This window comes from Erpetoichthys calabaricus, chromosome 14, assembly GCF_900747795.2.
Source record: "Erpetoichthys calabaricus chromosome 14, fErpCal1.3, whole genome shotgun sequence".
Lineage (NCBI taxonomy): Eukaryota > Metazoa > Chordata > Cladistia > Polypteriformes > Polypteridae > Erpetoichthys > Erpetoichthys calabaricus.
In genome coordinates this window covers 78,475,889-78,488,181 of record NC_041407.2, presented here as the reverse complement: position 1 = coordinate 78,488,181, position 12,293 = coordinate 78,475,889, and the positions used below count along the sequence as shown (strand labels likewise).

The 12,293-nt window shown below is 37.8% G+C and overlaps 1 protein-coding gene across 2 annotated transcripts in view; it reads left to right on the top strand.

The window, feature by feature from the left end:
- The window catches only part of LOC114665310 (exostosin-1c-like), a 547,907-nt gene extending 536,030 nt beyond the window's left edge, over positions 1–11,877 (top strand). For both annotated transcript variants that reach the window (XM_051919090.1, XM_028819793.2), the window contains exon 12: positions 11,318–11,877. In XM_051919090.1, coding sequence (XP_051775050.1) covers positions 11,318–11,503 — 186 coding nt within the window. In that variant the 3' untranslated portion in view covers positions 11,504–11,877. The remainder of the gene's footprint in view (positions 1–11,317) is intronic.
- The last annotated feature ends 416 nt before the right edge of the window (positions 11,878–12,293 follow it).

Here is a 12,293-nt window from a genome sequence, read left to right as displayed (position 1 = left end):
CAGTGCACAGAGGTTCCTAAATGATGATTCTCTCGCATAATTAAGAAATAAAATTATAAAAAAGTGAGGCATTAGAAGTGTAGCTAATTTCAGATATTTCAGCATAAGTAATCAAATAATCCTAGGTGCTTACAGAATATATATGTGATGCAGTACCTGCCAAATAATACAAAGAGTACATGACACATGTTTCGCCCTAATTGGGCTCATCAGGTGTGCACACTTTTGCTTCCCCTTGTGGACATAAGCACCTGAGGCAAAGCCTCTGACATTGCACCACAGCGGCTGGTTCGCTTACTTGACAGGGTGAAGATTGAAGTATATTCATAGGTCTGAATTCGTGAGCTGATTATTTTGGATGGTTATCTTCAATGCCTATAATGAGTGTGTAGGCAGTTCCTGGATGACTAAAACATTGATTCCATTGACTTGTCCTCATGTTCCCGAGACCTGAATCCAATTGAGAACCTCTGGGACGTTACATATCAGTACATCCAATGCGGCCAAGTAGTGTCACACACTGTCCTGGAGCTCAATGATGCCCTGATCAAGACCTGGGAAAAGATACCCAGGATACCATTCAACATCCCATCAGGAGCAGGCCCAGACATTGTGGGGAGTGCATACAGGCATGTGAGGGGCCATACATATTAGTGAGTCACATAGTAGTAGTACTGTAGTGATAGGTTTTGAATAAGGTTTTAAAAAATCTTTCCATCATCTTGATCAATTATCTGTTTAACAAACTAAGGCCCATCCACACTTCATTCATCTCCATTTTTGCCTTTCATCCACATTACACTTCCGTTTTCAGCCACAAAAGTAAATACTTCTGGAAAGGGATACTTTTGAAAATGCTGGTGTGGTATTTCAGTGTGGATGGATGAAAAGGAAGATTTCTGAAAACACAGACTCCATAACACTCTGGCTGGTTCATGCTAATTATGTGACACTTCCCTGGTTGGATCCTGCTCATTATTCTTGATTGGTCACACTTCACAGAAGAAAAATATATTATGACAAAGCGGGCATAGAAGAGTTGCTTTCCATAGTGCTTGTTGTGTTGCTTATCTTTATGCATCTAAATTGCTTTAAGTGCGATTTTTAAAAATCATGTTCAAGCAACTAGCCATACTGCATGATACAGTCACCTGTTGTTACAGTTAACACTGTTTTTACATGAAAATATAGTAATGTTTGCATAGTCTGATGAAACATATCCCGATAAGACTCATAGATATAAAATGAATATTACACCTACGCATATCACCCCCCACTTTCTCAATCTACGTTATGCACATTTCAAGATCATAGGGACACCATAGATTATTCCTAGACTATCTGACAAAAAGTAAACCAACTGTGGATGGGACACCGGCAAATTCAGACCATACACCAGCATTCATTCATACTGTAATAAATTAGAGTTTCCAGCTAACCTAACATGCATTTTGGGGTACAAGAGGAAACTAGAGTACTCATAAAAAATCCATGCAATGTAGAAATTTATATAGACAATGATCATGGAGGAATGTGAACAACAGTCCCTGCAGTAGTACCTGTCAGCACATTACAGATTTATGTTAATGACATAACAATCTCAAATCTACTTAATCAAGTACAATTAGCTTAACATGCACATATTGGGATTTGGGAGGAAAACCACAGTCCTCAGAAAAAAGCTTCAACAGATACAGGACATATATAACATTTAGTTCCTGAAAACCCAGGTCTGCACATTATATGCGAGGCTGCATCTCTCTGCATAGTATGCAACAGGGTTGAACAGGGTAAGATCAAGTGCCAATCCTAGTGCAGCACTGGGCACAAAGCAGGAACCAGCTCTGGACAGTGTGACAGACCACAATGGGCAATGTTCACTCACACACTCACATCAGGCCATTTTAATGCTGGCAATTAAACTAACCTGATAATCTATCTTTGAGATATAGGAACAAAATAAGAATACCAGCACAAACAAAAAAAACAGGGAAAGTTGAGTTATTCAACAGCACTTCAGCTTTTCCAGGAATTTAATAGGTAACATAATTCATGTAATATGAAATGTTTTACTGTTAACAGTGCCATTCAGTCCAGTGCAGTTCATTAATTCCTATTCTTATTCACAGCGAGGTGGAGATTTAAGTGTTGGTGGTAATCGTAGATCTGCACCCTCTTTCTCTGGCAGAAAATCCTTTGGCAAAAAGAAATTTTGTGTTAAAAGATAAAGCCAAGCTTTCCACTCCGTCCAACCCTAACTACATCACTGTCTTCAGTTAAGTCGAAATGTACTTCACACTCAAGTGAGTTTGATTTCCAGTAGTGAAGAATTGACTCCTTTTCTGCACTTTTTAAAATGAGTCTGTCAGTGCTTTACATAAATAAAACGTGTGTAACCTGTCAACCCAATAATCAAGAGGAGCTTGCTGGCTAAACAGATAGATGTGAATGGACCTTTGATGGGATGTACATCTAAAAATGCTGAACCTTGTCAGGGTGAGGGCTTAACTGCAGACCGCTAAGCCAAAGTGACGGACCCAGCCACATGACAACTTTTCCTCATTTCACTTATAAAATTCTTTCCTCTGAACCCACTGTGATGAATTAAAATGTGAGAAATGGCTTTAGGATTAGTAAAGTCATTTAGGTCACTGCTGGTTATCTCTGGGAAAGCAAGAAAAGCCACAGTAGATCAGAATTTCATTTAAAAGGAATCTAATTTTTTGTTAGTATCAGCCTGTTTGTCTTCAAAATATGACAAGTCCTTTAACCGATCTGTCCAATATGACAAACTGCTTAATCCAGATTGGTGCCTATATTGGCAGCATTAGGTGCAAAGCACAAACCACCCCTGGAAGGGATATCAGTCTTGCAAAGCACAAACTATCCCTGGAAGGGATATTAGTCTATCACAGGGCACACTCAGACTGGGGTAAATTAATCCAGTTAATACAAATCCATGTTGCAGAAGATAGCACCTATCACAACAACATCAGCTGAAAAACAGGTACCAACCTGAGTCAGTCACAAGTCCAATAACAAATAATTGAAATCCAACTGAAAACATGAAAAACCCAAGAGCCTGGTAAATAAATGAATGCTTTATATTAACCATGAACTGCAGAAGGTGCCAACCGTAGGGGAACACATGGGAGTATTTGTGGGGTGCTTCAAAATGACTGCTACAGGACAAAACACCAGTCGTTCTTTTTCTACAGTATTCTGAACAACAGCAGCTCAGCATGCGCTAAATACAAGGCTTTGCTTTGATAAAAAAAGTTGTCCTCTGTTAGCTTCAAATTTATTGTCACCTATACACAGTACAATAAAATCATATCTACATCTTTGACCAACATGCACCACACTTCCATTGTCTTTGTCAGGTTCTTGAATCATGCTCTATAGGTTATGTAAAACATAAAATATCACAGGTAGTGATGAGCAAAACAGATGAGTTTCTTTGGCATGTAGCTTCGCAAAATTGATTCGCTAAAATTTATTTCTCATCCAAAGCGATTAAGAAAAAAATGCTGCAATATTTCTGTTTAAACGTAGTTTTAAACGGTGCATTGTTAGGTGTTCTCCCATGAGTCTCAGAGAAGTTATCGTGCCTGATGGGAATTGTATTCTTAACCTCAGTATGAAATATTGCTACATGTAGGCTAAAGGAATGTCAATTATAAATGTAAGATGGGAGACACTGTCCTACAGAAAGCAAACTCTGAAAAGGATTTAATAGTTTATGGTGACACAACGTTTTCATCATCTAAGCAATGTCCAGAAACAATTAAAAAGACAAACAAAATGTTAGGTTATATCATAAAAAGTGTTAAATATAAAACAAGTGATGTTAGGCACAGAATCTGTAATATTGCATGCAGTGCACTCAAAGCTGTCCAGTGGGGAGTGACCAGGTACATTTCAGGACTTAAAGACATGTCCTACTACTACAAACGTGGAGAATCAAACCTATTTAGTCTCAAGCAGAGGACACTAGCGTAAGGGGGGCAAAGTGGAAGCTAATCCAAGTCTTCAAAGTCCTCAAAGGCATTGATAAAGCAGATCCAGCAGAATTCTTTCAACTTAAGGGTGAATCATGTACTTGAGGATATCAGTCGAAATTAAGAAGAGTTGCATTTAAGACTGAAGCCAGGAAGCACTTCTCTACACAAAGAGTTGTGGGGTTCTGGAACAAACTACTGAGATATGTAGCTGAATCAGAAATCTTCAGAATCTTTAAGAAGTATCTGAATGAGATACTGAGGCAGTTTAGCTATCAGCTAAACAAACTGGCTTGATGCAGTAAATGGTCTCCTCTTGTTTGTCAAACATCTTATGTCCTTATGCAAATGAAAATAAAAGGGAAAATAGTTTTTATATATACTAAACACCATTTCTCTTGGGTCAATGACATGAAACTCACTGTTTGCAAAAAAAAAAAAAAAAAAGAAATCTTTTTCACTGGCTTATCACTAACTGTGTGCTAAGTGTAGCCCGGGCACAGGCCCAAGTGCCTCCTCATCCCCCCTGGTTCTGCAGTCTATTATATTAACCTATAAAACCATATTGAATGAAACCATTTGTAAACTCATGTTTAATATTTTGATTGGGTAATAAGGTAAAGATGTTTCCCCTTATCCCAGATAACTTTCAGTGAGGCAGTCACTGCAACAGGATTTGTGAGGACAAAGCCTGATGACAAGCAGATCTCAGTAAATCTGATTGATGCCTGACATTGAATGTTGTGTGTGGATTTCAATGCCCCAATGCAGTGACGGGGACACTATGCTGTAAAAATGGGTGCCATCCTTTGGCTGAGATGAAAAAACCGAGGTCCCAACTCTCTGTGGTCATAAAAGTTCCCTAGGCATCCTATGAAAAGAGTCCAGACTACATTGCTCGCCATGACCTAATCATTCTGGCCCCCTAATCATGACTATCTCTCTCTCACCACTTTACCACCTAGCAGCTAATGTGTGGTGAGTGCACTGGCGCAAAAATGGCTGCTGTCACATCATCCAGGTGGATGCTGCACATTGGTGGTGGTTGAAGTGGTTCCCCACTCTCTATGTAAAATGCTTTGAGTTGTGACAAAAATGTTATATAAATGTAAAGAATTATTATTAGTAGTATTATTAGCGTAATTAGTCAATTACACAACTTGGTACACAAAATGGTATCTTCTTCGATTTAAGTGAGCTCACTGAATGATGACTAAACAAGTGAATGAGTGAATTCCCTGCAACATGAATTCTCAGGTAACATGTAACAATCAGTCAATTATTTTATATAGCAACTTCATTCGGTTTAGTTAAATGAATGAATCGCAGTTTTCACTACAACATACATCAGTTTTCTGTAACACTTCTATTCAGTTTAGGAAAATGAGAGTGTTAATGAATTAATGAATGAATGCATGAATGAATGAATGTCTTCTCTTCAGTACAATATAAGTCAATCACTACAGTGCATCAGGCAATAAAATAGATAGATAGATAGATAGATAGATAGATAGATAGATAGATAGATAGATAGATAGATAGATAGATAGATAGATAGATAGATAGATAGATAGATAGATAGATAGATAGATAGATAGATAGATAGATAGATAGATAGATAGATAGATAGATAGATAGATAGATAGATAGATAGATAGATAGATTACCCCCCTGGGTGGAACTGAAGAGTCATATAGTTTGGGGGAGGAATGATCTCCTCACTCTGTCAGCAGGACTGTGACATTAGTCTGTCACTGAAGCTGCTCCTCTGTCTGGAGAGGACACTGTTTAGTGGATGCAGTGGATTCTCCATAATTGATAGGAGCCTGCTGAGCGCCCATCTCTCTGCCACGGATGTCAAACTGTCCAGCTCCATGCCTACAATAGAGCCTGCTTTCCTCACCAGTTTGTCCAGGCATGAGGCGTCCTTCTTGTTAATGCTGCCTAAGTTACTAGGATACTATGATTTTTCTTCTTTTCAGCAGGAATACAGCACTTGAATATTAATGAGTTAATCGATTGCATATTAAGCTAGCTTCTCTACTGACTGCACACAGAAGCAGTCATTTTGAATAGAGATGGAATCAGAAGATGGATCCTAAAAATAACTAGAATAGGTAAAACCCAGTAAGGCCAGATTTAGTAGCACAGCGTAGGATGTGAGACAAAAATCATAAGAAGAGAATTGATGCAATAACGTCAGAAACCAAAAATAGTGAGTAGAGCCAAAGCCAAAGCATTAGATGAAAATCTTAGTTGAGGGGCAGAAAGAGTTCAAAACCAAAGAGATTCTTTTAAATGTTCAAACAATGCTCAACACGCCCGCTTAGGAGGCGGCACGTTAATGGTGTCACATGGCATGACTTCCAGGAGACATCGGAAACCTATGAATGCATCCTTAACTACAAGTGCTCAAGATAGAGGCACCCATAACATGGGAAAATGTATTTACTTTTAATCACCATTAAAATGTGTCAGATTCAAAAACCAATGTGACAACCAGAATGCTTGACCTTTAAAAACCTAAAACCAAGTTTCAATTATTTTTAGAGGCCATGGAGAAACTGTACAAAATGTAACTCGAGAAAATGACAGCTTCTTTCTTCTTCTAGTGGGACTTCATTGGATTCTATACAGTACATGTGACAGACAGTATTGACCATTTTTTCCCCATGTGAACCTATGAACTCACAAAAAGTTTAGTATTTCCATGCTTTCTTAAAGTGACTGGGTAAGTTAGTAGCTGGGAATGAATCAGCAGTCTTGTTAAACATGGTTCCCATTCTAGCCATTAGGGGGCTACACTACCTGTCCTGGTATAAAATATATATTTACTGCCCAACACACAATTTAAACAATGTAGACCCTTAGATGCAGTTCTGGCAGGATGCTGAGAACTTCTTAGTTTTCACTTATGGAAAACTAAAGTAAAATGGCAGAGGAAATGAGCAATTAATGGTTAACAATTAACCTGCTAATACGAAGGTGAGCATGGTCAGCAAGATTGGAAGCAGTGGTTCAACTACTTTATGTTCTCTTATACCATTTTATACACACATGCAGAAAAAATAAAAGATAGTGTTGCTTTCACCCCACTTCACTCACATGTGTGCCAACTGAGCTCACTGTCCCAAAACACCAATTGTAGTGTCTTTTGCATGTGTGGTCTTTAGATATTCATGATTTACCTCAGATGTCAGACTGGGGAGAGGTCAGGTTTGTTTTCCAAGCTTTATTACATTAATTAACTCCACTGATTTGAATATCTATTCATTTGGACAGACTCTTGGTCTTCATTACCAAGTGAGGCATATTTGACTCCCAATTAAATAATAAGGAAAGGTGTTCAGTATATCCTGGTATTTCTAAAAATTGCTGAAATGTCGCCCACCACCACCCACAAATTAAATGAAATCCACAGCACTTTAATCAGCAAGTACATTAAAATAAGGATTTCCCTGATTTGGGTGAATTTTTAAAATCAGCAGGGATGACAGAATCATTATTTCTAAGTGCATGATTAATACGATTAATTAAGCTGAAGTAAAGTTCAAAGCCAAATTGAAATGCAACAGTCACTGCAGCCCTTGAGGACTTGAGAATTTGACTTTCCTTCCTAAAGTAGACCCATCAGCAAAAGATCTGCTGCAGCACAGTGCCACCTCGAGGACAAAAACATTCAGAGCACACCGTACTGTATGAACGAGCATTCCATGGAGGTTTGTGCATTTCAGAATAATCTTTCTATGAAATAATCAACACAATAATAAACACAAAAAATCCCTTGTATTACATATAATACTACAACTTTAAGAATCAGTTTCTAAATTAAAATTAAACCTCAAGGCTTCTGGTTCAATGCACACATGACTCAATGTGTGCCCCATAGAAATGTATTTGATTTGAGTGCTTAAACAGACATGTAAACAGTTGTACTGTGCATCTATACTTATATCCAATGCTTTTACTATGGAATGGTGAAGTGGCTTGTAAACCAATGTAGGAATTAACAAAATGGATTAATGGAAAATGTTGATAAAAGGACAATATTCTTAATACTGAATTTCATTTTTTAGATATTTATGTATGTTTTAAATACCTCAGTTTAGACCACATATTCACATGGGTTTGCTCTGGGGTCTCACATGCCGCATGATGAACTGACATGAGAGTTAGTATGGATGGGTGCATCAGTGTTGTTCATCACGGGCTGGTTGGATTATGCACTGTGAAGGCAAGCTTAGGTTCACTGCAATAGTGTAACTAAATTAAAAAAAGGGAGTTAAAAATAAAAAAGTACGAATTAGGGTAAGCCGCCTTATTCATAAGAAATGCAATTATTTATTTTATGAGGTAGAATTACATAATAAACAAAAATAGTTGTGTAAAATATTCAAAATACTGTGTGCTTCAATTTCAATGTTTTAAGACTAAATGTTCTCAATTGTAATAGAAATTTGTAATTTTTCACCTTCTAAAAGAGTTCCATAGAGGGCTTTATCCCTAGTAAAGGATCAGAAATCAAAAACAACATCATGTTTATAATCACTGACCTTTAAATAGTCTAAAACGATAACTCACACACTTATGTTTGACATATGACATTTGTATCCTTCGAGAGTAGCTCTTAGAGGGCGAGGACAACTGGTATAGAATCAAATATTAAAAATATTATATTTGTTATCAGCAACTATGAAATAGCATAAAATGAAACTCCACATGCCTATATTACCAACCCACATTTTTTCAAAATTTTGTGAAAAGGAATAACTTTAACCCCTCATTTCCCATTACGGAGTTAACTCTTAGGGTGAGATGATATGGCATGCAAGACTTCAAGTTATTCTGATTATTTTTGTTGAAGATACCTATTGGATTTCTCTTTATCATAAGGGTGTAATTTCCTTCACAAGACAGGTGTGCAGATTTGTTCATAATGGCATTCAGGTTTGTTTTCATTCTCACCTCCACTGCCACCTCAAGCAGGTCCAGAGGGTGTCCCATAACTGATCCTGCCCTTTTTAAATAGTTTGATGATTCACTGGGCCTCTCTTCAAGTGATGTTACCAGCCTATCATATCATAGTGTAGGAAATTGTACTGGATATAACAGAGTTATAGAATATAACAAAATAACAAAAACATCTTGAATTCACAACAGCTTTTCAGAGAAAATACAGAGTGATTAAAAAACAAGAAAAGCCTCACGACAAGGTCCACTCCACCATAATCCACCCAGTCCCATGAATGGAGGGAGGACACAAAAAAAGGAGAAAATGTTATGGAAGCCCAGAGTGGGTGCAAGAACTGTGGAGGTGATAGAAGAAACAAGAAAAAAGAACTGGGGTCTCATTTATAAAGCTCTGCATAGAAAAATGTGTACACCAAAATACAGAAAAATGTGTATGCCAAAATAAATCAGATTTATAAAATTTGGCATATGCAAATTTCTGCATAATTTACTTTTATATATCATAATCATCTTGTACATGTGCGTATCTCACTGCGTGTTGTTACTGTAAAAAAACCATATATGGATTATGTTAATCAGCCTCATGCATATGAAAACACGATCCTACTGAATTTCATTGGCTGGTAGTGCTGCTTCCCTCCTGACACAATGAGTCCTAAACCATGATCCGCAACTGAGCACGCCAGAGCACACATGGCATTCTAGCGCCTCTCCTTTACATTCTGGGTGTCGGGTAAAGGCGTAAGGCTATTATCTGGCATGTGTAATGAGATGATTTATGTTACAATGAAAATTACAGGCTATATGATAAACTGAGGGTTCATCCACTTACCTTATCAACAAGCCAGCCACCACGTACAGCTCTTACAGCAAGCCATCTGATCAACGCTACTTTGCCTCAAAATAAATGAATCATAAATCGACCCAGGCCACTGAGCCCCAACGTTTATTCGTCTTATTTTGACATCACAGATAACCTGTGTGTTAATAGAATGTCACTACTCACAGTTAACAAAAATGATTAATTCTTGCTCGATGCCATTATTGCAATATGAGTGCAGTAAAGTGCTCCAAATACGTTAGGAGAACCGAACACTGATGCAAACTGCATTTTTATGTTAGCAAAAACATGTTCTTTTTTAGGTATGTACACACACACTATACAAAACCTGAATGTATCACCTCATCAGTTGGTTAAAGGTTTCCAGCACAGTGACATGATGACGTGAAGCTTGGTTAAAATATTCCTGACCTTTTGGCCATTTACCTGAGAAGTGACAACAGGTTGCCTATATCAACTAATGAAAAACCAAAAAGGTTCTTTAGTGCAAATACGCAGCATTGGCCCTCTATAAAGGGTAACTAAAATACAGTCTGTACTATCATATCCATCTCTTTAAAGGTTTAATATGGTTGTCACATCAATGCACATTAAATACCAGCATGGTAATATGAATTATTATACAGGTGAGTTGTCATTAAGCTGGTTTGCTGCATTTCCCAATTTGATCAGGGGTTTCGTCATTCATTTCCCAGTTTCTCTGTAATCTTGTGTACAAATGAGTTGCCAAAAATATACGCACGCTGTTTCGGCAAGTTTTCTTTTATAAATTCCACCTTTTGAGTATTTATGCATTTTTCAGGCCTCTTTTTAGTATACGCAACTTTTATAAATCCGACCCCTGGAGTTAAAAATAATGCACTATCAGCATACATCTACAAAATACCAAATATGTGAAAGTTAATTCCATCCTGAAAAAAAAAATAAAAATTAAACCTAATGTAGAAAAAAAATCACCTTATAATAATAACTAAATTTTCTATATACATCCGCCTGTTACAAATGAAAGCTCTTATAAATAAAAATGTGAATTTATCGGATGTGCTGTTTGGGGTTAGTTTCTGTCCCTGAACAACAGGCTCATGCTGATGTTCTGGAATAATTCTCCCCATACAAAGGCAATATGTAAAATTACTTTTGTTTGCTGTTTGTGTAAATTGGGTCTGTGTGATTGCTTCTTTGTGGACTGTTCTTCCATTTACAGTCACAGTTTCTGCCACCTACTAACTCTAAACTAAAAAAGGGCATTGGGAAAATAGATGAATAAATGATTTGGATTTTGGATTTAGATAATACAAAGCATCTGATAAAGCTATGATTATTTGATCAGGTAGTATGTTAGCTTAATTAAATAATAATTATTTTATAATACATTTAACTAATCTAAATTATGGGACTAAAAGAACTAGAGAAAGCACCTTACTGGTCTACATTCATAATGTGTCAGTAGTCTTGTGCATCATAGTAAAATGCATTTTCTTTTTCCCCTTCTGTTCATTTTCAGGGAGTCAAAAGCTCACATTGGCCCAATCCAGATCACTTCTCTCAGCGGCAGGACTGCATCAATGCCTTTGCCAGTTGGTTCGGCCACATGCCTCTGGTACACTCGTTGTTCCGCCTTGACCCAGTGCTCTTCAAGGATCAGGTTTCCGTCCTAAGGAAGAAGTACAAGGACCTGGAGCGCCCCTGATTGTAGTTTGAATGCAATGATGCAGGATGCAGTATTGTGGACCTCCTCAGGCCAAAAATTGCCCAAAACTGGGCAATGCTAACTTTCTTATACCTGGGTGGGTGGGATGCAATGGGGCTTGTGGTGATAATGATTTTCTTTTGGAAAAGAGCTCTACATCACTACTGACAGATTTAAGTTGCTCTGGGTTGGGCTCCTAAATACAAGCTGAAGCATTTTTGGTTTGAAATATATAGGTTGGGGAAGCACGCCGGCCCAGAATGATTTAATTCTCCTGTGATTGGTATCATCACATAGCAGAGTCCTTCTGCTTAAATTAATTGATGTTAATAAAACTGCCACAACCTCTGAAGGTAAGGCTGACGGATGTGAAATGCAGGAATTGATTTTTCCGGAAAAAGGAAAAGTGAAGATACGAGGCTGTTGAAAGAGACATTGGACTGTCACAACTACTCAGTGATGTGAGATACTCTGCCGCCCACGGTTATAATCCAGCCTACATTTACCAAAGGGCTGAGCTTCCTTTTCAAGTTAGCACGATATCAGCAGGATGCAGCTATTCACTTGGTCCAGGTAGACAGGACCAAGGGCTTTAGTTCCACACCGACCATGATTCTCACCCACCAAATTGTTTTTAGTCAGCATGTTAATGTTGATACCGTGTGCCATGGTTACAGGATCACACATGTAGGGCATTAATCACAGAAACAGGTAAAGTTGAGAGAAGCAGCAGGTGTCAAGATACGGGTGCCTCTTTATGTCAAGTGGGGGGGTATCCCCAAATTGAAAT